This window comes from Alosa alosa, chromosome 22 (genome assembly GCF_017589495.1).
Source record: "Alosa alosa isolate M-15738 ecotype Scorff River chromosome 22, AALO_Geno_1.1, whole genome shotgun sequence".
Lineage (NCBI taxonomy): Eukaryota > Metazoa > Chordata > Actinopteri > Clupeiformes > Clupeidae > Alosa > Alosa alosa.
Window position 1 is genome coordinate 7,587,121 of NC_063210.1, and position 27,500 is coordinate 7,614,620.

A 27,500-nucleotide genomic window follows, 5' to 3' on the forward strand; every position below is an offset into this window, starting at 1 on the left:
GAGTATGAATAACAATGTGCCATAGATCTCTGCCTCGTCCTCCTCATATACGTTGTGCTGGATGCCACATGTAGGAGCAGGAGCATGAATGTGTGTGTGTGTGCGTGTGCGTGTGTGTGCGTGTAAAAAAAGATTCCCGTCCTGGTGGCTCTCCCACGGGTGCTTTCTTCCTAAGCAGGCAACAGCTGGCCAGTGTTAGGCGGGCACGTGGGGGTTTAGGGCACACTGTCTCGCAACGCCTCACTGCTCAGGGACAGCTGGCACCAACACATCTGCTTCCTCTCTCCTCCACACACACACACACACACACACACACACACACACACACACGGAGACGGAGGCGTTTTACGACAAGGCACCCACATGCTTAAGCAGCACCACTGCATTTAACATGGAGCACTGAGGGGAGACCGAGGAGCAGAAATTAGAGACAACAGCTTGGAAGGAGGAAAAAAATGAGAGAAAATTAGAGAGAAAGAACGAGAGGAAGAGAGAGAGAGAGAGAGAGAGAGAACAGAGTAGGGAATGAAGAGAGCAAGAGAAGTGAGGGATTGAAGTGAAGTTGAGAGAGAATTCAAGAGAGAATCTCAGCAGAGACAGAAAAAGGTGGAGGTGGACAGAAGGTTCTAGACTGGAGGAGGATGGACGAATGCCAGGCACAGAGGGGTGTGTGTGTGTGTGTGTGTGTGTGTGTGTGTGTGTGTGTGTGTGTGTGCGCTAGTGGGCATTCACTTTGCTCAGGCACAGATGGGCCAGGTCGCTACATGAACCCACAGCTTTGTGAAATGCGCCCGATCAAAGCTCACTGATTACAATATGAAATCATTTCATATTCTAGTTAAGAGCGCTTCGATGGCACACGCTACTGACGCTGCTTTAAAATGACAAGTCACCACGGAGGCGAAAAAAGGGACCCGTTCCAGAAGCCCTAATGTGCTGTGGGAATTGATCATACACATCACTCACACACAAACACAAACACACACAGACACAAACACACACGGTGCACAAACAAACTCATAAACTGGGTGCAAAATTACTCAGTCGCCACCACATCGACAGAACTCACATAAAAAGCCACTTTCTTTTTTTAAGACACAGAAGGAGAGACTGAAGAAAGAAAAAAGGCACACAAAGAGGGGGAGAGAGAGAAAGAGAGAGAGAGAGAGAAAGAAAAAGAGAGAGAGAGAGGGAGAGAGAGAAAGAGAGAGCTGTACTATAGCAACGCAACAATGCTGTGAAATGTCCCTACAGTCAGACGAGGCTCAGTGTACTCTCTCCTCCCACCTCCTCCTTTTTCTTCTTCTCCTGTCGCTCTTCCTCTCCTCCCTCTCTCTGCTCTCATTCACTTCTTCTTGCCCTCCTCTCGCTCTCTTCTCTAGCCTGTTGTTCTCTCAGTGTGCCGCTCAGGCCTCAGCCCTCAGCCATTAAATTAAATCACATGGTTCAGGGCTCCAATTATTCCCCCGAAAACGCACAGGGGAGGGACGGAGGGATGGAGGGAGGGAAGGAGGGATGGAGGGATTAGGGGGAGCGACTGGAGCTCTGTCTACCACAGGGGTCGACACACACACACACACACAAACACGCGCATGCAGACACACATAAGTGTGCAGCGTGTTAAGACACTGACATGAAGATAAACGAACACACATATACTCAGGCCAACCAGAGGGGTGCCATTGCGACTCACACATGGTCACACACACACACACACACACACACACACACACACACACACACACACACACACACACACACACACACACACACACACACACACACACACACACACACAGATGCAGACACAGCTGCGCCACCTTCTCTTGCACATTCATATACAGGCAATTCAAAATAGGGCCAGTTCATCAAGTTCACACACACACACACACGGACTGCACTGACACACACAAATACGGACTGCACTGACACACAAACACGAACAGGACTGCACTGGCGCGCACACACACACACGGACGGACTGCACTGACACACACACACCAGCAAGGACAAACACACACAGAGAGATAGAGACACACAGACAGCATCCTCTGCTACCATCCATGCTGAGCCACCCAGCTGGCAGCATCCAGTGGGGTGCTGTGGGGCTCCAGAGACCTGGAGGACGGCCGGCTCTCTCCACCGCTCCACTGGCTGCAGCAGGCAGGCGACCGCTGGCCCCCGCCGGCCAGCACGGCCCGCCCAGGCCCTCACAACTGGGCCAGGAAAAAAAAAAAAAAAAAACCCCGCCGGACTCTTCCCCGGAATGGAACATCCACCGTGGAGGAGAAATATCTCCCGAAAAAACAAAGTCCTACCGCAAGGGCCCCGGAAAAACCGCCGCGCTCAAATTACAGGGCGTCAAAGAAACAAACAAAAACAAAAAGCCAGCCTCGCAATGAAAGTGGACACTGACATGAAGACAGCAGAATAGAGAGAGAGAGAGAGAGAGAGAGAGAGAGAGAAGGGACGAGAGACAGACAGATGAGTGGGCTGTTATTGACAAAAGTGCAAGAGACCTGTGGTGAGCAGGCAACAAAAGGTAGTATTGAGCTGAGGGAAAGTAGGGGCAGGGCTGGAGTAAGATGATCGGGGGGGGGGGGTTAGCTGAGGAGAGAGAAAAAAAAAGGCGGTGGGGGGGTGAAGACCTTAATGACCCCTACAGAGCGCACTTTCTGTACACCATCAACACGACCCCACAGCACACAGCTGTCTGACCCTGACCTTGCTGACCCCCAGAGAGCACACTTTGGATGCGATCCGACAGGATGCTGTTGTTGCCGTGAGAGGCATCTTTTTTTTTACTGCTTTGTATTGGCAGTGTGTCATAAGTGTTTAATGCGCCTGTTTAACGACTGAAGCCGATTCTGTGCAACCGTGGAGCCTTGAATTGAAAAAAAAAAAAAAAAAGGTCGACTCCATGCAGAAAAGCACTTGATGTCATTCGCATTCACTGAAGTGAAACGTGGAGCCAGACAGAAAGACAGATATTGACAGTAGATGGTACATTCAAAGGAAATATGTGGATGTGTGTGTGTGTGTGTGTGTGTGTGTGTGTGTGGTATTGACTCAAAAATCTTTTTTGGAGATGGAAAGTAGGGGTGCTATAATTGCATAATCATAGCAATTCATGGATAGCTGAAGTTAAATGGAATTGTCTGACCGATAAGACAAGACAAGACAAGACAAAAGGGAATAGGGTTGCAAGCCCCAGTCCACTGACCGGTGGTGAACTGGCCCTTCATCTTCTGGAAGACGGGATCCTGGGCGGTAGCCTGGGCGCGGCGCGCCAGCGACTCGGACGCGGCGCTGGAGAACATGGTGGACACGTTCGAGACGTTCTCCAGGCCCACGCCGAACGTGCTCACCAGCTTCTTGACGAAGTTGAGCGTGTGCGGCGTGATCTTGGCGTCTGACACTGCGCCGCTCTTCTCGAACGCCACTGAGTGGCATTTGGCCAGGCCCTGCTGCAGCTGCCGTAAGACCTGATGGAGAGAGAGAGAGAGAGAGAGAGAGAGAGAGAGAGAGAGAGAGAGAAGAGAGAGAGAGAGAGAGAGAGAAAGAAAGAAAGAAAAGAAAGAAAGAAAGAGAGAGAGAGAGAGAGAGAGAGAGAGCGAAGGGAGAATTAACATTCCATTACAAAACCTGTTGCTAACCCATGAGAGAAAGTGGAATAGAACATTATGTCCAATATTCCAATGTGTGGTTTAATGTTCTGCATTATGTCCAATATTCCAATATGTGGTTTAATGTTCTGCATTTCTCATTAGTGGGTCACTTTGATACTAAAAGTATGATTCTATAATGACTATGATATCTGTACTGTCCCTGTGTATATCTGTGTGTGACTGTATTTAGAGATAAGCGGGAATATTATGACTTTGCAGTGTTTCACTGTTCTGCATGGCTGCGTCAGTAGCTATCTGCTCTGGATTGCCAGGTTGCCACTAATCAGAGTCTGATTCAGTGTAGTCCACGTGAGATGGGATGACCAACGCCATCTCCTGTCAGCCTGGAAGGATCCTTAAACCCTAACTATTTCCTTGTCGTTAGAGCAGCTGATGGATCTTTAGGTGACGTCATGCTGTCTCTCCCTTGATGCGCATCATTGTAAATAAACTCTGTTCCTGATTTTTCATACTATTGGTCTGACTGGGTCTCTATTAAATCTATGGTATCAAAATTACCATCACCCACCACATATGACTGAGCCTCTTGGACTCTTAAGCCTTTCTGTTTCCTTCTCTCTCTGACACTGCCTGTTTCTTAGAGTCCAAGAAGCTCAGGAAACAGAAAGGCAGAGAAGAAAGTGGGCGAACTCTCTCTCTCTCTCAAAACCCTTCTGGACATAACAAACGCACTGTCAGTCCGTCCACTAGATAGACGCTCCAAGTCAATGCGTCAGGTTTTCTCTAGTGGCCTGGAGGAGGCCCTTGTGGAGTCTCTGGCCTCTAAGCACCTGGCAGGGACACTAGGGGCCCAGTGGACAGTCCAGGACACCTGCCAGACATCTCCCGTAATCCTCCCTTCCTCGCCCCTCTCTCCCTCTCCCACAGGACGGGGCTCAGAGTCGCCTGGCTGCCTACCCACTACCCAGCTCTGTGGGCTGGCGGAACTGAAGTTGCCATGGCGAGGCTGGCACCAGGTGATCTATCCCCTGCTCAGCACGCCCATCAAACACATTATACAGTGTTCCAGCTCCCTCTAACACATGCACACACACAGCTAGAGCAATTACACACCATACCCACCCCAAACACACACATACACACAGTGGCACACATGAGCCACTTTTTGACTCTTTTCTGCCAGAGAGATTGGGTGGGGCTATTCTCATAATGAGCACTTTATATAAGGACACCCTTTCTGTAAATACCTGCACTTCTCAGAAGAGCCCCTGTGCCCCAGGCAGAGCTGGGAGCCCTATGGGAGTAGGGAATAAGACTGGCCCAGGCACGCTTAAGAGCCCAGCCATGCTGACAGGGACAAGGACACAAGAGCCACCTTCTGCAAATAACAGTTTCCATGGGGACTCGGCATCTCCATGCAGCCCATAATGTGACGTTAGCAAACTGCCTTGCCGATGGATGAACTTGGCGTGTGTTCTGTTCTCTGTGCTTCCGTTCTTGTGGACCTAACTAAGCTTTATGAAATGCCCTCAATCACAGACAGACATCGAGCAGTTCCCATTCAAAAGCTTGCATTTAGCTTTAAATGAATGGAATGTTTACGGTGCTTTCAACGGTTAGCAAGTGAGCAAGAACACTGCTGCCTGAAAACGCAGGTTGAGCATTCTGCGTTCTCTCGTTCTCAATGAGTCGGCTTTCCCGAACTGAACCTCTACAGCTCACTCAGCCCAAAGAATAACCATGATGTCTTTGCTACTGAGAGAAGCCTTAGGTCTTTATGTTTATGAGAGACGAGTTTGAAATAAAAAAGACATAGACATAATGTTGGTGCGTACCCGAGTTATGCATTTGTCTTAGTGTGTGTGTGTGTATAAATTTGAGTGTGTGAGGGTGAGAGGGTATGTGTCCATTTTGTTTGTTGTGTGTTATTGTTATCTATGGCGTGTATGTTGTATGCAAAGCTGGTGTGCATGCTGGTATGTTCGGTGTGTGTGTGTATCAGGGCAGGCGCCCCTCACCTCCTCGTGCCAGTTCTCCCTAAACCAGACCATCTGGTCGACGATGCCTTCCAGCGAGGAGAGCAGGGTCGGGTGCAGCTCTCGCTGCATGTGCATGATGCGGCTGCAGCGCCACATGGGTGCCGTGGCGCGGATGGGCCCCGGGTCCGACGCCGAGTGACTCTGGGCTCCCACCGAGCTCGGCTGCTGCTGACCAGAATCTGACCGGTGGAGGGAGGGAGGAGAGAGAGAGAGAGAGAGAGAGAGAGAGAGAGAGAGAGAGAGAGAGAGAGAGAGAGAGAGAGAGAGAGATGAATTCTCATTTTATAAAACATTAACATAAAATCAAGAAACATACAAATCAGGACTAAAAGAGAGAGAGAGAGGGGGAGCAACAGAGGGGAAAAGGAAGAGAGGAAGACTGAGGTGGCATTGTGAAAGGAGGGCAGTATAAAAAGACAGTGAACCCCAGATAAGAAAATGGCCAAATATGGAGATTTAATCTCCCATTTCCTACTTGACACTGCTCAGTTTAAATAATCATCCTCCTCAATGGGCCAGAGAAGTGTCAAATCTCTGGACACTGCAGCTCGACCACAGACATGGGCATCGGACTCACCACTCTTGTAGCGCTCTCTCTGCTCGATCTTCAGTGTCAGGTAGAGGGTGCGGATGGGGAAGTACACAGCTTGAGGATACACACGGCCCACCTGCAGGCAGGCAGGCACACACACAGGCACACACACACACACACACACAGGCACACACACAAAGTTAGACATTCAGCTCATAATAATCTCCAAGGGACTTAGAGAAAGGAAAAGACAGAGGGTTTAAGAAAGAGAGAGAGAAAGAGTGAGTAAGTCCAGAGTGTGATGAAGGAAGGAAAAAAAAAGAAGAGAGAAAAGCGGTGGGGTAAAGAAGAGGGTGATGAAGGGATAAACGGGGGATAGATATTTAGAGACGGGGTGGGGTTGAGATGGGCGCGGCTCAAGGGAACACCAACACAACCCAAAAAAGAAAAACATTCTAAAAGAATCATGTGTGAAGGCTCTTTGGTAGCGCAGGCCTTTGAGAGCATAAGCTGAGGAAAACACTGAGCCAAACATCAAGGGCAGATTTGAGCTGTGGCGGAGGATGACACACACTCACAGAAGTGGTGTGTGTGTGTGTGTGTGTGTGTGTGTTTGGGAGGGGTGTGTCCTTTTTTTTGCCAAGGCGATGTGTGTCGTCCTTCAGCAAATTCACAACCATAAAGGACAGAGTTGCAGCTTTAGTTCACACACTTCTGTGTGTATGTGTGTGGGTGTTCATTTATCACAGTAAAAGATGGATGTGCCATTGCCAATTCGCCCTGACTGGAGAGAGGTGGCACTGAAGTCTTAACCTGTGGTTGCATCATAAAAAATTATCTGAAAATGATATAACTGCTCCATTAAAAATGCTCACAAAGAAGCCTAAGGCAAGGACTGGACCGCAGAGCCTATGTGTGTGTGTGTGTGTATATAAATGTGTATGTATGTATGTATGTATGTATGTATGTATGTATGTGTGTGTGTGTGTGTGTGTGTGTGTGTGTGTGTGTGTGTGTGTGTGTGTGTGTGTGTGTGTGTGTTAGACTGTGTCCTTTAAAAAAGGTTCTTTTCCTCCAGAAAGTCACAAGCTCTGGCCACATTTGGCGCTTAGGTCAGGCCCTGATTGGGACGGCTAAATAGCTGCCGCAGGACCTCAGAGTAATTTTCTTGTGAGGAGATGCTGCCCTCTAAATACCACTGGGTGTGTGTGTGTGTGTGCCTGCGCGTGTGTGTGTGAGAGAGAGAGTGGAAATGTATAGGCGTGTGCATTGAGCTGAGTGGTTGCTTAAGAGTGTCTGTGTTGATTGCTGGAAAGAAAAGAGGGCTTGTGTGGAGCTTACTGAGGTGGAGAGACTGTGTCTGTGTCTGTGTGTGTGTCTCTGTGTGTGTGTCTCTGTGTGTGTGTCTCTGTGTGTGTGTCTCTGTGTGTGTGTCTCTGTGTGTGTGTCTCTGTGTGTGTGTCTCTGTGTGTGTGTCTCTGTGTGTGTGTGTCTGTGTGTGTGTCTCTGTGTGTGTGTGTGTGTGTGTGTGTGTGTGTGTGAGATGGTGGTGGCTGGTGCAGCTTGTGTGAGAATGATAAAGAGACGAGCTGGTAGGAGGTGGCTCAAGAGTGCTGATGACAGAGCTTCTTCAATCTGGAACTCCGCACTTGCGCACAAGCGCACAAACACACACACACACACACACACACACACACACACACACACACACACACACACACACACACACACACGGCCATTAGACAGACATCTGATAGGTGCGAGGTGTCTGCACTGATAACGGCAGGGCAAGTCGTCGTCGCCTGTGGGTTTAGAGACACCTCAAACCTGCAGTCACTTACTTACACAGTGCTTCCACACACACACACACACTTTAAAAAGCCTGCTTAAGCAGCACATTAACTATGAAAGAGGAGAAAAGGTGGTAAAGGAAGGACGGCAGTGTGTGTGCCAGTGAAAGATAAAAAGGTGTCAGGTGTTGCCCTCTTCCAGTCTTGCTGGGGGAGAGTCGCTGGCCTCAGCGCCCAGCGTGCTTTGCCTTCATCAATATTTCACTCCTTCCCCCCCCCCCCCCTCTCAAGATGTGCCCTCTACACTCCCCCTCCACTACACTCCCCCTCCACCCTACCGCTGCTCCCACCCAAACCCCACCTCCACCCAACCGGAACGGGGCCCTCAATAATTCATAGGCCGAGATAAAGGCTCCCGGGCGTCTGTAAGCTCTGCTCTTTAGAGGAGGTGGTGACCAGGTGGGGAGCGCACCTTTTTTCCCCTTCAATCAGCATCAGTTCATGAGGAGGGCTCCACTGATCAGAATGAGAGATTGCACAAGTCAGGGGAGAGGGGGAGAGAGGGGGAGAGAGAGAGAGAGAGAGAGAGAGAGAGAGAAAGAGAGAGAGCAAACAGAGGGGGATGAGGAGGAGACGAGAGTGGTCATTCACTAGAGCGGTCTTGACAAGTCAATTCATTAAGGCGCAAGGTAAGCCAGACACTTCCACACGGCCTTAAGGACCCAGGCGCGAGGGGCAGGTGGATGAGTAGGGCTACTAATGGCGGAGAGGGCTGCTCTCCGCCGCTGGACGGTGCTCGGATATGAAGGGCAGGGGATGAAGAGGAGCGTCTGCGTTGGCTCCACCTGTGCTCTGAAGTCTGGTTCTGTCTGGTCTGCATGTTAAACAGGCCATCTGGACTCTCAGAACCAACCCTGTGGCTCTTCAGGAGCGTGTGAAGAGCACACACACACACACTCCCTCTCTCGTTCCTTCACCCTTTCTCCTTTTCTCACTCCATCATCTGTCATTGCTCTCCCTTTACGCTCTCCATCCATCACTGCTGTTCTCTCTCACTCTTTCCTCCACTCTTCCTTTTCTCTCTCCTCCACTCTTCCTTTTCTCTCTCCTCCACTCTTCCTTTTTCTCCTCCCTCCACTCTTCCTTTTTTCCTCTCTCTCTCTCTCTCACTTTTCCTTGCCATCTCTACACTGTGAGTGAGGCCTCGGGAGCAGCTGTGTACTCTTTGAAGTCCTCCAGCTGGAAATGGCTCGGAAATAATAACCCTCCACCACGGCGACGGAGACGGAGACGGAGACGCGACACACCACGGCACGCCGGTCCCAGCTTTAATTTGGCGCTCCGCTGCCGCGATACCGCCGCTCCCACAATAATAACGCTTTACATAAATGATTTCACATGAATATATAAATATATAGACACTTCATATATTCATATATATATATATATATATATATATATATATATATATATATATATATATATATATATATATATATATATATATATATATAAACATAAACACACACACTATGGCTCAATGGGGATGGCAGGGAATGTAAAAAATTATTAAAAAAAGATGCATGTAATAAATAGAATTTGCTCAAGAGACTCCTCTTCAGAATGATAGATTGGGGGGAATGAGAGTGGAGGGGTGGGGGTAACGTCATCAGGATCATCCGAATGGCACACACACACACGGTAAGTGGGTGTAATTGCACACACTCCATATAAATACTACTTCTTCAATTAGCGCGGGGCGAGGGGGTGTACCTGGCTGATGAGGTTGAGGAGTGGCTTGCCCTCGGAGCCCACCAGGCAGGTGAGCAGCTGGGGGATCCAGGCCAGCCACTGGATGGGAGGGACGCCAATGCAGTACTTATCCACCGCGTCAGCCAGCGCGTTCTTATCATCGAAACTCAGCAGCCACAGCACCTGAGAGAGAGAGAGAGAGAGAGAGAGAGAGAGAGAGAGAGAGAGAGAGAGAGAGAGAGAGAGAGAGAGAGAGAGAGAGAGAGAGAGAGAGGGATGGGCAGGGGAGAAGGAGAAAGAAAGGAAGAGAAAAAAAGAAAGCCATTTATCTTCAGCATACTCTTGATACTCAAACAGCTCATCAGACACGCAATCCCTGGCATCCCAAAAACATGAAAACACACACACACACACACACACACACACACACACACACAGGACCACAGGTAATGGTTTAATGGCTCGTTAAATCATATCCATGGCATCTCTGCTTACTGGGGGAGCCATTCCATTACAGCTGCTGGATGGGGGGCTGAGAAGCTTCTGGAAAAGGGTGGCCGGCGATGGTGGGCTGTGTGTGCTGCGGGGCAGGTGAGGGCCTCTAATGGAGACATTAACCGCTGACCCCGCGCCGTGGGCTGGCCAGACCACACAGCTTGCGGCTAATTACCGATAATCACTGTGCATCCATTCCCATTCATCATCGCTAAATTATGGCAGTACCCCCCTCTTCCCCAGCGCCCCTCTCTCGCTCACACTATAGAAAGCCGTAACAGCCCATAATTCAAAGCCCCCCCCCCCACCCCAGTGTTTCTACTCTGTGCCCAGGGGGGAGGGCCGTTAGGTGGGCACCACTGGGCGCTAAGCCATGGAGCGCAGGCTGGCGCTGGCGGTCGAGAACGGCGCGGAGTGGAGTGGGTGAGCTCAGCGTGGCGAGGGTGCCTGTCGTGTTTACAGCACTCCAATCAAAACACCACCTCTGGGGCCAATCATCTGATTAGAGCGGCCGTCTGCGCTGGAGTGGTCAGACCAGACCGCAACAAACAAACACACACACACACACAGGCTGGGAGCAACTACAAAAATATATAAACAGCCCACATAAAATAACAAGTTTGTATGTGTGTGCGGGAGACTCATCACTCGCTGCACGGTTTCATTAGTGCCACTCACTCGTTCATTTGTACAAATAATTGCCTTTTTTCCCCACCCCTCCTCCCCGTCCTCAGTTTCCGAGCGGCACGTCACAAAGCTAATTAAACGCCATTATCCGCTTCGCGGCTCAGAGGCAAACGAGCCCGCGACACGCGATGCCTAGTCAACAAAAAAAAAAAAACACACAAACAAACGAAGCAACACAAGCACCACTTCTATATTGGAACAAGAGAGGAAAAAAACAACAACAACAAAATGACAATCTCTTTAGGCTCAGATGATCCGTCGAGATCCTCCACCCCCTTGCATTGATCAGGGCGGGTTGCTTACATGGGGACTTAAGGCTGAGAGAGCGCCCGGGTAGCAGATAGCGGCAGAGGCCATGTCGTATTGATTGACTGCAGGTGGATTGTGTGTGTGTGTGTTTTGCTAGAATTTCATTGCAACCGAGAGTGTAGGGGAAGGGGGAGGCAGGGGGTTGTTCAGGGGCAAGACAGGGCTGGTCAGATTGGACTGACAGAGGGGGAATTAAGCTCTTAACCCCCAGCTGCAGGGAGGTCCCACTCAGGGCCAGCGGTGACTGGACGAAATTGTAGGGAGAGATGCGGGGGGGCTATAGAGAGAGAGAGAGAGAGAGAGAGAGAGAGAGAGAGAGAGAGAGAGAGAGAGAGAGAGAGAGAGAGAGAGAGAAATGACAGTATGAAAGGACTAAAAGAGAGAGACAACATAGCAGGGCAGAGAGAGAGCAGGGGAGAGACATAAATGACAGCATGAAAGGACTAAAAGAGAGGCAGAAAGAACAATAAAGGAGAAAAAGAAAATAGAAGAAGAAAGGAGATGAGGTGGGATAAAGAGCCTGAGACGGGGACAAACAGAGGATAAAGACTAGATGGAAAAGAGATCTACAGATGGAGTGATGCAGAGAGAGTGACGGGCAGCTCCATGCCATTACTACTGGAGCCCAGGCTGGACCTAGAGAAGGCTCTCAGGCGCTCACAGAGCCCAGGATTGATGGCCAGTGTTGGGGTCACATCACAGGGGGGTTAGCGCCTCATCAGCAGAGAATCTCAGCAGGGAGCGTGGCCAGACTGCACTGGAGTCGCCGAGAGTCTCCAGAGGAGAACAAATGCAAACGGAGCGGCGTGCGTGGCACAGCGTGGCACAGCGGCTCGGCTGAACGCTGAGCTTTTTAATGCAATGCAAATTGTGTTGTACGAGCCGACTGTAAAATCATACGCAATTTGCAATGATAAAAAATGCAGTTGCAACAAGGGGGGGAAAGAAACAACTAAATTATTTCTTGCTTAGCAAAGGACTGTTGAACTACTCCACCCCCCCCCCCCCCCCCTTTCTTTGCCTTTGCTCTGGCTCTTTTGTGTTCTGCTGCGTTCTGCAGTGCACAGCGCCGGTGCTAAGGCATGTCAGGAACCGGTCTCTGTGGAGTTCCGCATGTCCCCACAGCAGACCAGCAGGCAAAGGGCCAATTAGCGCTGTCAGACAAACCCAAACCCTCCCGAGAACCCAGAGTGTGTGTGTGAATGTGTGTTTGGGGGTGGGGGGGTGTGAGTGTGTGAGAGAGACAGAAAGGGAGAAAAAGACAAAGGGGAACAGTAAGGCAATCAGGCAGTGAGAATGAGAGAATCAAGCGCTGAAGTAAAAAGGAGAGAGAGAGAGAGAGAGAGAGAGAGAGAGAGAGAGAGAGAGAGAGAGAGAGAGAGAGAGAGAGAGAGAGAGAGAGAGAGAGATAGAGAGAGAGAGAGAGAGAGAGAGAGAGAGAGAGAGAGAGAGAGAGAGAGAGAGAGAGAGAGAGAGAGAGAGAGAGAGAGAGAGAGTGAGGGAGGGAGAGGAAGGGAGTGAGTGAGGATGAGCAGGAGAAGGGAGGGAGGAGGAGGAGGGAGGGAGGGAAACCCATTCAAGCTCTTTTCTCTTTTTATGTTGGATTTGCAGCATTTTAGTGTCAAATTCCACACAGACATTAAAGTTGTTGTGTCATTATGATCAGCATCATTAACCATAGGCATAGGACCAGCCAGCAGCATGGAAGGGATGTACAAAGACAGACAGACAGACAGACAGACAGACAGAAAAAGACAGACAGAAAGACAGAAAGACAGAGGTGGAGGCCTCACCTTGGCCAGGTACTTGCGGGACTTGCTCTCATTCTGGTGGCGGCAGGCGTGCAGGTAGCAGGTGATGGCCGAGACACCCAGCTGCGGCTGGCGCTCTTTGACGAAGATGTTCTCCAGGTAGTCGCCCCACATGGCCCAGGCCTTGACCAGCACATCGTGCATCTGCACCGCGGCCGAGAACGCCTTGTTCGCCTCCTCCGACCTGCGGCGGGAACGAGGGATAGAGACCGCGAAGGAGGGAGGAGAGAGGGAGAGAACCGACAGTGAGATATTGAGGCAAAGTAAGAGTGAGTGCAGAGAGTAATTTACCTTGAAAGTCAGATGTGGACTCTCTTGATGACCGTCATATGGCAGAACGTAAAAAGCACACACTAAATTAATATCTGCTGCAGACTCGTCAGCGGGCAGAAAGTGATTGAACAGCAGACGATGCAGAAATTGATTTTACATTCTACATTTCTTTGAACTTTTGCTGAAGTAAAATTCCCCGAGTGCTTGTCTGTGTGATTCTTCTGAACATGTTGAGGTTTTAATATCTCACAAATGTTCAATATTTCATCAGTGGCTTGTTGGAGGAAAAAAATAAAATCTCATCTACAATGGAGCCCAAAGGGGCTACTCGCAACGAAGACAAAAACTAATTCCAAGCTATCCATGTTCATCAACTTCATCAGCGATTGTGTTTATTGTTAAGGTTCCAATAATAAACCGAAGGACTCGGGTGTTACCAGCTCCCAGACGTTGAAGGCTGTTATGAAATGCTGACGAGGCCGATGTTGTCTTTCGTGCCCCGGTGTTGAACATTAAGGAAACTTTTACAGCCCCGTGCTGGGAGGGAGTCTGGCATAACAGCCTCTGGAATGGTCCAATAGAGAGCTGGGAGTTGTAACCCTTTCCTGTCTATCAACTTCAGCGAGAGCTTTGAGACCCAGATAGGGTAGCGTGTAAGTGTGTGTGAGTGAGTGTGTGTGAGTGAGTGTGTGTGAGAGTGAGTGTGTGTGTGAGAGTGAGTGTGTGTGTGAGAGTGAGTGTGTGTGTGAGAGTGAGTGTGTGTGTGAGAGAGTGAGTGTGTGTGTGAGAGTGAGTGTGTGAGAGTGAGTGAGTGTGAGAGTGAGTGTGTGTGTGAGAGTGAGTGTGTGTGTGAGAGTGAGTGTGTGTGTGAGTGTGTCTGTTGCAGCTGCCCTGTGTCCCATTAAACCTCCCGCTGTTTCCCCCCGGGGCTAATCAGAGACTAAAAAGCTCCTTCGACCGGAGTGACCGCTTGGCTCAGGTCAGCCTGTGTCTTCATCAGAGACGAGCTCATCATCAAAAAGCCTTTAACAGCATCCCTCTCATCTCCCTCATTACTATGCTGCAGTGGAGGCCAAAGCCCTGACCTGCGGACTGCCCCTTCCGCAGCACGTTCCCAAAGCCCTGACCTGCGGACTGCCCCTTCCACCATGTGGGACTCTCCACCTCCTGACGCCAGACAGTCAGTGTCAACACCACCCTTCTTATGCGGGTGGAGCAAGGGGAGACCTAGCCTAAGTAGCACATGTGAGTATGAAGCTAGCAGCTCAAACACCCCAGGCAGTAATAATACTAGTCCCTTACACCCCCACCCTGTTTAATAGTTAATACTCCCTCAGCAGCTGGATATGTGTGTGTGTGTGTGTGTGTGTGTGTGTGGGTGGAGGATGATAACATTAGTCAGTGCTGAGGAGGGGGAAAAGAGAGGCCTGCGCTGCTGATGACGGGAGATTCCGCAAATTGCTATTGAGTTAATTATTCGCTGCCGAACGTTTAATAGTCTGGACCGCGCCCCGGGGGGTCACTATCATTCCACCCCATGATGAGAAGGTGTGTATGTGTGTCTGTGTGTGTGTGTGTGTGTGTGTGTATGTATATGTGTGTGGAGGAGAGCAGAGGAATTCATGCATCTCCTAAAACTTCATGTCTTTGATCAGACTTCATTTTGTCACAACTTGTTTCCCCAATTTCCCTTTGAACGTACAGTGTGTTTGCTTAAGTTTGAGATTCACAGATAGCGCAGCACAAAGTGCAAGCACAGACCGGAGTTGAGAAAATAGCCTTTGGCAGTGAGTCAGAAGTTGTGTTCACAAAAAACACACACACCTCTCGGTTTTGGGTGCCAACTGGGAGATTGGGAAAAAACACATGATGTGTGAGTGTGAGTGTGAGTGTGAGTGTGTGTGTGTGTGTGTGTGTGTGTGTGTGTGTCTTCTGTACTAACATCTTGTCAAAATACACTCAGGGACACCACACAGCTTCAAAAGGGATGTTCTTATTCAGAGACAAGAATGGAGCAAGGTGGAATTTCTCATCTTATTCCACGATACGTGCAGGGGTGTGTGTGTTCTTTATATTTGAAGCCTTCAATTTAAACCCTTTTCGTTTGACCTTTACCACTCCACTTTCATTCCCTCACAAATGGAGACATTTTCTGAAAATAAATACACTTCAATTATATTGAGTCAGTGTTCAACTGAGAGAAAGAGAGAGTGCAAGAGAGAGTGAAAGACAGATGGAGAGAGAGAGAGAGAGACAGAATGAGAGAAAGAATGAGTGAGGGAGAACAAGACAGCAAGCAGGTGAGACAGACAGATGGAGACGGAGTACAAGACAGTGGCTGAGGGGGAGAAATATAAATAGAGCACTCCAGCCATGGGAGGCTTGGCCTTAAAAGCTAAGTGATGGCAAGAAGGACAGCTGCTCTATGGATGGGGACGGAGGCAGTGCCTGGCGCAAAGAGCTGAGGATGAGTGCTGGACAGGAGGAAGGGAGGGAGGGAGGAAGAGAGGGATATATATATGGATGATAGGATGGAGGGAGAGAGAGGGAGAGAGAGGGGAAGAGGAGGAGAGTGGGAGGAAAGAGAGAGAGAGAGAGATATGTACAGGAAATAACACCGGCATGTGCAGGAGGGTTGAAGAGTGAGCAAGAAATGAATGAGGGGAGAGTGAGATCAAAAGAAGGATAGAGAAAGACAGAGAGAGGGAGAGAGAAAGGAGTGAGAGAACACAGGGAGGCACTGGCAAACGGGGGCAGACAGAAGAACCTTGTGACCAGCAATCAGGAGGACGTACTTATTGATCTGAGCGAGGAACATGCCCTTGAGCGCGTAGAACTCGGCAGTCATCTCCTTGGTGAAGTACTTCAGGTTGGTGGACTCAATCACCTCGAGGCCCTGCCAACCAGACAGACAGACAGACAGACAATAGGGGTCAGACATAGACCGCAATTTATCTACTAAACTGCAATTCATCTGCAAAACTGGAAGAACACTGACGACTGTGTTGGTGGCAAACAAACTTCCAAGTGAGCAAGTGAACAAGAAAGAGAGAGAGAGAGAGAGAGAGAGAGAGAGAGAGAGAGAGAGAGAGAGAGAGAGAGAGAGAGAGAGAGAGAGCAACAGAGAGAGAGAGAGAGAGAGAGAGAGAGAGAGAGAGAGAGAGAGAGAGAGAGAGAGAGAGAGAGAGAGAGAGAGAGAGAGAGAGAGAGAGAGAGAGAGAGAGAGAGAGAGAGAGAGAGAGAGAGAGAGAGAGAGAGCGCGACAGAGAGCAAGAGAGAGAGTGTGTAGGTTGAGGAAACAAGATCAATCATCTCAATCCGAGACACTAATTCAACCCACGAGTGCCTAAGGGCTGCTCCTGCCAAACACAAGTTTAGACTTGGATGATCTACCATCTACCAGTGCACATCATCCGTTTCCATTACAATGGCATTGCTAGTGTACTGACACACACAAACACACATACACCCTCCCCAGCCAAACAACACTTCCAGTCCCTGCTGGGGGACTGTGGGGGTGTGAGGGGAGGCTCTTTATTGCCTTCCAAATTAAACCTGGAGGTCTGACAGGAGAGGGGGACCCCGCGGCTCCATCACCCACAGAGAGGGGGGGGGTTTGTGGAGGGGTGGGGAGGAGAGAGGGGCTAATCAGTCCATCCGAGAGGTGAGGGATGAGTTATGACGAGCAAAGAAAGATTGGAGCAGGCACAATGGCTAGGGAGAAGAGGTGGAGAGATATTAGGAGAGGTGGAGAGAGGTAGAGGGAGAGAAAGAGAAAGAAAGAAAGAAAGAAAGAAAGAAAGAAAGAAAGACAGGAGGAAATGATGGCAGTGAATATGTAAATAGGTAAATGAATCAGAGAACATGAATGAAAGACCAACAGTGAAAAAGGCTAAAAGAGGGAGAAAGAAACTCTTTCTAAAGCCAATGGCACGTTAACGAGCAGTGCTCTGCTGGGCCGTCCCTTATTGACCAGAGTTGTAGCAGCCCTCTCACAGCCAATCAGGAGCCGGTCAGCGTGCTGGCCGGGGGGCCATAATGAGAGCAGGCTGACTCAGATCAGCAGAGGGGATCAGTGGAGGGCACGACCAAAATAAAACATACGGAAATCAAATCAAATAAGAGGGGCCGCCCAGGGGCAATAACCACATTAAGGAGCAGTAATAGCCACGCAAGATCTAACTGGCTTGTTTGGGGTCTTAGGAATCCCATCTTGGGATGTGACTCAATGGAAACGCAATACTGAGCCATAAACAGGACATTTGCGGGAAGTTCAGACTACAATGCATAAACTAAAAGACGTTCCGAATAAACAGCTTGCTTTGATACAATGCAATGTATCAACCAACGTAGCAACCAAGGATATTACATTTATACATTAATATATACATTAATATACATAATACAGAGTAAGACTTTCTAGGGGCAAACAAATAATACAGTCAAATCAAACGGGCAGAAGTTCATCAGGGTGGGGCCGCGTACCTGCATGCACTCATTCTTGCCCATGACACCGGCCAGCTGCAGGTAGCACTTGACCTGCTGGCGGATCTTCTGGAAGCAGTCGACGATGGGCACCGTGGGGATGGTGTGGATGCGGGTCAGGATGTCCAGCGCCACGTTGACCAGGCCCTGCTTGCGCGCGATCTTGCCGTACTGGATGATGGCGGAGGCAGAGGCGTGCACGCCCAGCATGGCGTTGTTGGTGTTGGGGTCGTGCTGCGTGTTGGTCTCGTAGGCAGACACGATGGCTAGGAGCGTGAAAGGGTTTAAAGGTGAACAGAGTTATTTAAGTTATTTAAGTATAAACATTCCATTTATTCATATGTTTCAAGGAGCTTCACAGCTTACACACACACACAATCAGCTATCAGTGTTCAAATGCTGCTGGAACCCAATGAGCTTTGGGAAATATAAAATGGTAAACCCTACATAAAAATGTTAAAAGCAAAATGTGTCTATTTAATGTAACTAATTCGTTCAGATTTTGATTAATCCGCTGCGTACTACCCTTTGGTAACATGGAATTAGTGCAACAGTGACTCAACAGCCCACCTAAAGCAGCTACAGCTGCCGTTTGCTTTCTCGTTCGCCTTTCAGAAGGCTGGCACATGTTCCCCCACCTACAGTAGGAGTTCATCTGAGCGCTCACATCCGCATAACTCAAGAGAGTTACTGCACTTCAACCGTGTCTTGGAGGCAGCCGACGCTTCACATCAGCCATGCTTGGGAGCCGATTCCCAAACCTTGACCGCGCGGGCCTCTCCGCTTTACAAATCGCCGATTACCAGGGTTTCGCCGACAAAAGAGTGGGCGCTGAACAGTGGCTCTCGAGCTTCTCCGTGTTTGGTGGACCAAAGAAAGAAAATAAAAGTAAATAAGGAGAACAATGGGCCGTTACACGCTCAGCGGCGGTTTGCATTCATATCACCCGTCGTTAAGATTCGTATTAGCAACCAACGCGTTTGTCCTACACGACTATACGCCGGAGCCTGAAGGCTTTTTCGAGACCTCGGTGGCACTGGCTGCAAAGTGACGAGGCGTTCGGAAGGCACGGGCAGGTCTCCGCGCGAGAGGAGATAATGGCCATTAATAGTCCAGCGCTGCCTGGATAGCTGGAGGAGAGCTGCCGAGGTCGTGCCTCGCTGAAGGAGTGTGCGTGACCTGCGCCGGTCCATTATTCCGGTTAGCACAGCTGCCCGTGCCAGAGCTGACCTGGTCATTACACCTACATGTAATTGGCTCTCCAGAACAAAAAGGAGACAAAAGAATCCACCATGGATCAAGAGCAGGGATATTTAACTTCTAACTCAACTGAGCCACAATATACGGCTTTACTTCCATTGTAGTGTTGGAGCAACTGCGTAAGGCCAAATAAGTCCTGATTCTGGTGTAGGATTGCATTATCACCTGCTTGGATCACCCTAACCCCAACTACATACCATGTGCTCAGAGAGCTACACCTGTAATTTACACTGCATGGTTGGGCTTAACCTTCAATGGCTGTCTACATTCCCGCAAAAGAAAAGCAGTCTTGGAAGTAATATCACATATTCACATATACTGCATTTCATTGGCTCTGTACCTGTACTCTGCTAAAAGACAATAAAGTTGAATCTAATCCAGCATACTGCACAGAAGTCTCCTTCTGATCTTCAGTAAAGTTCACAGGATCCCGATGTGTTCTGATCGAAGACCCTCAATGTGTGAACAGAAAAACGCTGCTCATCTGAGCTCCCAGGCTGTGCGGCTCTCCTCCGGCCGGTCCTACCTTGGTAGTGGTGCTGGCGCCACATGAAGATGCTGCTCCAGTGGGAAAGGTCATCGGAAACAATGGGCAGCCGGTTCCTCCAGGTCTTGACCACGGTCTTCATGTCGTGCAGGCTGGTGTTGCGGCCCAGGTTGGCCGGCTGCAGGCCCAGGTTGATCTGGGCCGCCTCCTGCAGCTCGATGATCTGCTGCGCTGCCTGCCGATGGCCAGGGAATACAGAGAGAGGGACACAGACACAGGGAGAAGAGAGAAAGAAAAAAAAGAGAGAGAGATAAACTTTTTGGTTCCATTTTTCATTAACAATTAAGCCAAGGATTCACAAAAAAATGACATGACATTTTTACAAATAACTGTAAAGTAGAGACTGAGCCAGACACAGAGAGAGAGAGAGAGAGAGAGAGAGAGAGAGAGAGAGAGAGAGAGAGAGAGAGAGAGAGAGAGAGAGAATTCAAGAAAAAGAAAGAAGTAGACAGATGACATGCAGAGCTGGATGCTCTTTCTCTGTCTCATCTTCTGTTCCCAAATGCCCCCCCCCATCTGACACACAACATCTCAAAGCCATTAGTCACTGCATTAGCAGCTTATGATCTTTATTGGGGGGGGGGGGAGTGTGGAAAAATGAGGTGTGCATTGCCTGAGAGAAATGGAGGGATCAATGTAACTTAAAAAACAATTTACAGAAAGAGACCAGAATAGAGTGAAAAGTCAGAAGGTGAGAGAGAGAGAGAGAGAGAGAGAGAGAGAGAGAGAGAGAGAGAGAGAGAGAGAGAGAGAGAGAGAGAGAGAGAGAGAGAGAGAGAGAGAGATGGGGGTGGGGGATTTCTATCATATCTAATCTTACATGAAACACAGACCTACGCGAGGGGGTTCTCTGCCACTGCCTCAACTGCTATAATCAATCCAGTTTAGAAAATGCCTGATTCCTTAATTACACTCTTCTGTTAATCAATAGATTTTGATGTGGCTGTCGATAGGCCGGGGCCAGGATTTGGACAAGTCTGCCCGGTGGAAATTATCTGGGGAGAATCTGAGCAGGCCAAACACAAAATACAATTAAGAGAGAGAAAGATGATTGGAAAAAAACAGTGGATCGTGGCATGTAATCTACAACATGATTTACAACAAACGAGTCTGGTATACTCAAAAGCCACTAGGACTTTTAACTGAATACAGGCTCCTCCCCCACCCCCCACTCTCTCGCTCACACACACTGTGTATTCACAGAATCTGGTGCACAGCCTGCTTTAAAGAGATAAATGTGCCAAATCACTCTGCGGACCCGCCCAAATCAAACCCCCCGAAACAAAATAAATTAAGCAATACAATATTTTTCACAATTATCTGTTAATATCAGCTGATGCCACATTATAACCTTCATTCGGAGGGCCCATTCATCATGTAAATTTAATTTTCTTGCAGGTATTTAATCAATCGCTATCTGATGGGACCAAGTAATTACTGCCACTTTAAACTTACTACCACTCTCTCTTCGTGCACATCTCTCAGCCACCAACACACACACACACACACACACCCACACACACACACACACACACTCTTTTAATCGCTTCTCCAGGAGGCTTCTCTCCCTCTTCAGACCCTTTCATTGTCTTTCTCTCCCCCCCTCTTCTTGTTTAGTGACTGAGCATGTTGCGCTGGTTGGCGGAGAGCCCTTTAGTTATCAGTAAACGCTGCACTTACCCGCTGCACACGGGCCAAACACTCAAGTGAATATTTCACACCACAATTTGGACGGGAGATACGAGCCGGCTATCAACGGCAACTCTGGCATATCGCACTGGAGTGGACACAGGCGGCTTCGTATCAGTACACGACACCACAACATTCGCCGCGCGCTGCTCCCCTAAGCGCAGGCGTCTCAACACAACCAAAACTGCTGAACATGTACTATTGCCTTTAACGATTCTGTACACCGCTTCTTAAGAAACGCAAAAAAAAAAAAAAGGGAGGCCAGCTTTGAAGACCTCGGAAAAAAAAAAAGCCTTCAGGGGTCTGATCCACCCAGGCAGGATCACTGAAATGAACCCCAATCGTGTTCAATCATCGACTAGTCCCTGCATCCCTTTTCTAAGCAGCTCAAAGTAGAACATGCGGATGGGTGTGCCAAGCTGGCTCTTTTGATGGCCTGCTCGTGCTATTAGTCAGGAGTTTGGGCTTTTATTTATCTGCAGGTTGCACCGGAGAAAGGTGCTGCCTACGGGTCGCCCAAAGAGCTGCCCAGGGCTAGTAGACTGGTTCTCCCACTCTGGGCAGCTAAAGGCAGATTGCAGCCAGAGGTGTGTGCATCTACCAAAATTAAATGTGCAGTCACAGACAAACTACAACACAAAAAGACACATACTGCACACGCCCACACACACATTCTTCACTCACTTACTCTATTCCAACACTCTATAAAATATATTTTCAATAGGCTTGGGAAAAAATACACACACACAGCACCTTAATGCAAAACATGCCTCAATCTTGCCTCTGAATAACATCTCAACCCCGATGGCACATTCTAACAAAAGGGCTCTCCAGTGCTGCAGAACACACACACACGGCAGAAGTGGGCTATTGTGCCTGGGACTGTTTATGTGGTCGTCGCTCAGGCAGAATTTTAATGCCAGACCTCCATTCAGTATGACAAAAGCGCAAGTCAACATTATCTCTGGCACTTCAACAGAACACGCAGGGGCACAGAGAGAGAGAGAGAGAGAGAGAGAGAGAGAGAGAGAGAGAGAGAGAGAGAGAGAGAGAGAGAGAGAGAGAGAGAGAGAGAGAGACACCGGGGAGAAGAGATGCCTTAAGTAATGGAGTGGTGCAAGAGAAATCGCAGTGAAGACAAGCAATTATTTCAGAGACAATCTTGGAACAGTTATACAACCCTTCACACCAAATGGACAGGTCTTTTGAAAGGGGCTATGTAGACTTCAAGGGGGCGTTTGGCAGGTGTGTGTGCGTGTGTGTGTGTGTGGGGGGTGATGTGAGATTTGAGAAAGTAGCTATGCAAGCTGCTTGAGGGGAAAACAAATGGGTGTCTAAAATGTGCAGGAGTGGGTCTGTTCAAGTGTAAGGGCACTTTGCTGTCAAAGAAAAATGTGTGTGTGTGTGTGAGTGTGTGTGTGTGTGTGTGTGTATACACATTTCATATTACCTGCAGAGTGATATTTGGCGTGTTCCCACTAGACTTGTACTTTTCCCTAAATATATCGATAAGGCTGTCTCAGTATGCATGTGCTGTGCGTGCTCATGAATGTGCATGTGCACATATGTACCCATGTACTGCTGTGCGCGCGTGTGTGTGTGTGTGTGTGCGCCCCCCCCGAGACTCCTGCTTACCTGCAGCAGGGGTGTGTGGACGTGCGAGACGATGTGCGGCAGCCTCCTCCACTCGCGGATGGCCAGGCTGGAGGCCATCTCCACCAGGCGCTCGATGAAGCTCAGCTGCTGCTCCTCCGGGTGGCAGATGGCCAGGTAGCCGCGGTGCATGTTCACCTTCCACGCCATCTCCTTAGGGCAGCTCAGCTCCACCTGACACACACACACACACAAAGTTAATCATTAGTATGCCAAGCCAAGACTATCTTTGTGCATACAGACGCAGTACCTGTCTCCAACATACCTCATTATGGAGACCAAGGGATTGACAGTCATTAACTTTAATGGACACATAGGGGCTACAGAGCTGCTTATTTTGGGTGACAGCTCAATGTGAATGAATAAAGATTGCTCTGTGTGTGTGTTCAATATTACAGACCGGGTCTATTTTCAACCCTCTGCTTTAAATCCAAGTGAGCTACGACTTGTACACTGCACCACCCAGACCTCAGTAAAGCAGTGAATTAAACTCCTAGTGCTGGCGCTGGCATTCTTCTTCCCAAAAACAGCATCGCTTGCACTCCCCACACTGGAGCAGTCACAGGAGTCTCTCTCTCTCTCTCTCTCTCTTAAATAAAGTGTGTGTGTATTGGGGGGGTGGATGTGTGTGTGTGTGTGGATAGGGTTTTCCACAGGCCCACATTGGGAATCCACTTTGAGTTGCACATAACAGGAGTTGCCGCTGAGTTGCTAGCTCACTCGCTGCTAAGTGTGAGTGGAGACAGACACACACACACACACACACACACACACACACACACACACACACACACACACGATCCTGTTCCCATTCGCAGCACTGACAGGTCAGTCCCACCGCAGCAGGCACGGGTCTACACAGCGCCGTTCCAAAAGCGGCCCGGGCCCTGGCCAAGAGCTGGCCACATTGTACAACATGATGTGAGACGCGCCACGGAGGAATGCTATTTTCCTGGAGGAATGGAGGAAAAAACAGAGCTTCGGGGACAAAAGAGAGAGCTTCAGAGGAGAAGAGAGAGAGAGAGAGAGAGGAAGAGAGAGAGAGAGAGAGAGAGAGAGAGAGAGAGAAAGAGAGAAAGAAAGAAAGAAAGAAAGAAAGACACACACAGAGAGACAGACAGACATAGAGGCTTTGGGTGCTTATGGGTGTCCTAGTCGCTCTGCATGACACGGTGATGGGGGGGGTGGTGGGGAGGAAATTACAGCCATCGGTCAACATGTGCTTATCACCCCCCCGCCCAGCCAGCCTCCACCACCCCCACCAGTCCCCAGCGTTTGATGAATATCCCAGAGACAGTGCTGCCCTTATCACCCTGGCTTTAATTGAAAGGTGGGGAGGCATTCAAAGCTTCCTGCGCAAGGAAAAAAGACAAAAAAAAGGCAAGCCATTGAAAGAAAGAGGAGATGGAGGAAAAGGGAGAAAAACAAGGGAGAGAAAAACATGGGGATGGGGGAGGGAGGGAGAAGAAATGACTTCCCAGCAGATGTTTGGGCAATTATTCAAGCCCATATCCGTAAATATTAGATGCAGAGAGAACAAGAATGAAGAGAATAGCAAATGGAAGGGGGGGGGGGAAGAGAGAGAGAGAGAGAGAGAGAGAGAGAAAGAGAGAGAGTGGGAGGAAGGGAGGGTGGGTTGGTAGAGTGGCAGCGAGTTGGACAATTTAATTAGGTGTCACCTTAGGACAGCAGGCCCAGGTGGAAGCGTTCCAAGTCTCCTTGAGGAGGGAGCCGGCCGGCCGTATTTATAATGTGTCAGGCCGGCGCCATCACATAGCTCTTCTGCTCTGTTGTTGTTGTTTTTTTTTTTATTATTAAAAAAGAAAAAAAGTATGCTCCATAAATAAGCCCCCAGCTGGGAAAGGGCTTTCTTGGAGTCAACAATGCAATCTGCCGACGAGCCGCCTTTGGTTTTTTTAATACTCCCTTCAGCTCAACTTTCTAAACAGCAAAAAGAGGTGTGTGGGGGTGGGTGTGTGTGTGTGTGTGTGTGACAGAGTGAGAGAGAGTTAAAATAAGAGAAACAGAGGGACAGTATGACACTGAGTGAGTGTGGAAGTGTGCAGTGTGTGTGTGTGTGTGTGTATATATATATATATATATATATATATATATATATATATATATATATATATATATATATATATATATATATATATATGAATGTTTAACTGTGCATATATGAGTGTGTACAAGTGTGTGTCTATGAGTGTGTAATCATGCTTACAGGACGTGTCCAAGTCTAACTAATAGTACATGCGATGTCAGGGAGCAGCTGGTCTGAGTCGGAGTGTACACACAGGGACGCCACTCCAGCATTAGTCTTAAGAAAGGGGACAATGACACACGGCTGACCTTTTCAGGTGACCCGCAGGACACGCTGCACTAATGGACATGCAGCTCCTTGTCACACTCGTGGAGTAATAGCATTTCATTAGGGACCAGGTGTGGTGGTGAGGTGAAGCACGGGTGGGCCAGAAAGCTGGCCTTTGCCACCATCAAGTTGCATGATGGGATATGCTCATCAGCGACTAACTGGAGTCTGGACCGATCCATGTTGGCATGTTCTGTTTGATGCCCGTGTGGTGTGCCAGGTGTCTCATTGGACCATGCTGGAGGCATCGCTGGCGTATTTGTGCCAGAGCTGCATGCTGCGCAAACTGGCACCGTACGTACATGGTGATCTGAACAATGAGCTACTCAATTGGCAAACAAACAAACAAAACACTGAGACAAACAAAAAAAACATTTAGTCACTCCCTTTCCATCTGTCCCTAGCATTCCAGGGAGTCCCTGTGTCCACTCGGTCAGTGCTGAAGGAGCCGCTAGACATGGTGGGGGCTTACCTGGGCCAGGGCCTCTTTCATGGCGGTCCAGTTGGAGACCCTCCAGGCGCACTCCAGCACCAGATAGGGGTTAGTGTGGCCCTTGGACTGGCCGTACTCAGTCAGCGGCTCCCACTGGTTCAGCTCCTTGGAGCACCTGGAGCAAAGGGGGGAGAAGACGCAAGGCCAGCAGGTTAGAGGTGCAGGTGAGTGGACACACAAAACGGCAGCGAAGAGCTTCTGAATAGGCTCTCACACACACACACACACACAGGTGATATACACACACACACACACAGAGGTTACATACACACACACGATATAAATGTCACTGATGAAAAGCTGCGCTTTCAATGCCCTTTCGACTATGCAGCGTTCCGGTCTCCATCCTGCGCCCGTTTGGGAGGAATCTGCTGAGTTCAACTCGGCCTCTGCACAGGAAATAAGGTCAACAAAAAAAAAGAGCGCGAGAGAAAAAAGAAAAAGGACAAAAAAAAAAAAAAAAAACAACAACATGGAAATGCAATGTGGTTGCGTCCGCCATCACTTGATAAAACAAAACCCTAGTGCGCACTAGATGAGATTCACTCCAAGCGAACAGTAATGCATTTGTTACCCGCAGTAATGAAATGCCAGTGGGCCAGGACAGATTGCACATTTGGGAGCTACTTTCGCCGGCCACATCTAGACAGCATCACGTTCTTGAAAGGTTGGTGAAATACTACTCCTGACGCCATTTTTCTTCGGCGACAACATCTGCGCTAAATAAGCTCAACCCCGAAGAACAACTAACCATATTACGTCCGCACATGGTCTGACTTGGTCTGCTTACCATGATAATGGAGCTAATTCATGTGGCCAATTAAAAAAATTTATTAATTGAAAAAACAAAATATCATTTTTTGATGAGCTTTCCTGCTAGTGATGGAAATGAGGTGAATCATGCTCTGATGCGGATGTGGCTGACATTAACATTAGCCCCAGGCATGGGGCCGTTTAATCAAGAGAACAGACAATGGGAGAGCCAGCACACACACGTGTGTGTGTGTGTGTGTTAGGGGTGTGAATCTCTCATGTAAAAGACGATACGATTCACATCTAGATACATGGGCACGATTCGATACAAGAAAAGATACATGTTCATAAAAAACGATTCAGTACGATTCGCTGCAATTCGATGCAGTTCAAGAATGGAAAGCATTCTGAAAGATTTTTTATCATTTGCTCAAGATATGATTATCTAAACTGAGGTTTGTTTCATATACTGTATTGAAAAGAAAAAAGAATAGTCTACATTTCAGTCAAACACAGCAGCCAAATACAACATAAAAATTGTTGCGGTAAGACAATACCGAAATAAAATAAAACAGTGCTTAAGACACTCTTGGCCTTTTATCATATAGCGTACCCTACAAGAATAAAATAGGCCTACATATCAATGAAAACTCTGGGCTTATTTTGTTCCAACGGTAGACCTAAAGCAGAAACCTATAATGCCACAAGTCTGAGTGAATATGAACAAAATAATTGGCTAATAATGTGTGCATCGTTTTAGCAGCAAGGGCCAAATTATTCTTTAACATTAAGGAAATCCCTTCATCAAACGTAAGGCTACTCTACAGACTAACGTTGCTGTTTAGGAATGCTATAGTAAGTGTTTAATTTCGCACTGGATTTTGAAAAACAAAAGAGTAAAAACTGTCAAACAAACGACGAGCGAGTTG

At 48.7% G+C, this 27,500-nt stretch overlaps 1 protein-coding gene across 1 annotated transcript in view; it reads right to left on the bottom strand.

The window, feature by feature from the left end:
• Window positions 1-27,500, bottom strand: part of LOC125287922 (transformation/transcription domain-associated protein) — a 103,414-nt gene that overhangs the window by 12,866 nt on the left and 63,048 nt on the right. Inside the window, 10 exon segments of the mRNA XM_048234006.1 lie at window positions 3,224-3,485; window positions 5,648-5,847; window positions 6,246-6,336; window positions 9,764-9,925; window positions 13,027-13,228; window positions 16,113-16,213; window positions 17,803-18,068; window positions 19,589-19,784; window positions 22,934-23,125; window positions 25,798-25,933. Of these exon segments, the coding sequence (XP_048089963.1) occupies window positions 3,224-3,485; window positions 5,648-5,847; window positions 6,246-6,336; window positions 9,764-9,925; window positions 13,027-13,228; window positions 16,113-16,213; window positions 17,803-18,068; window positions 19,589-19,784; window positions 22,934-23,125; window positions 25,798-25,933 (1,808 nt within the window).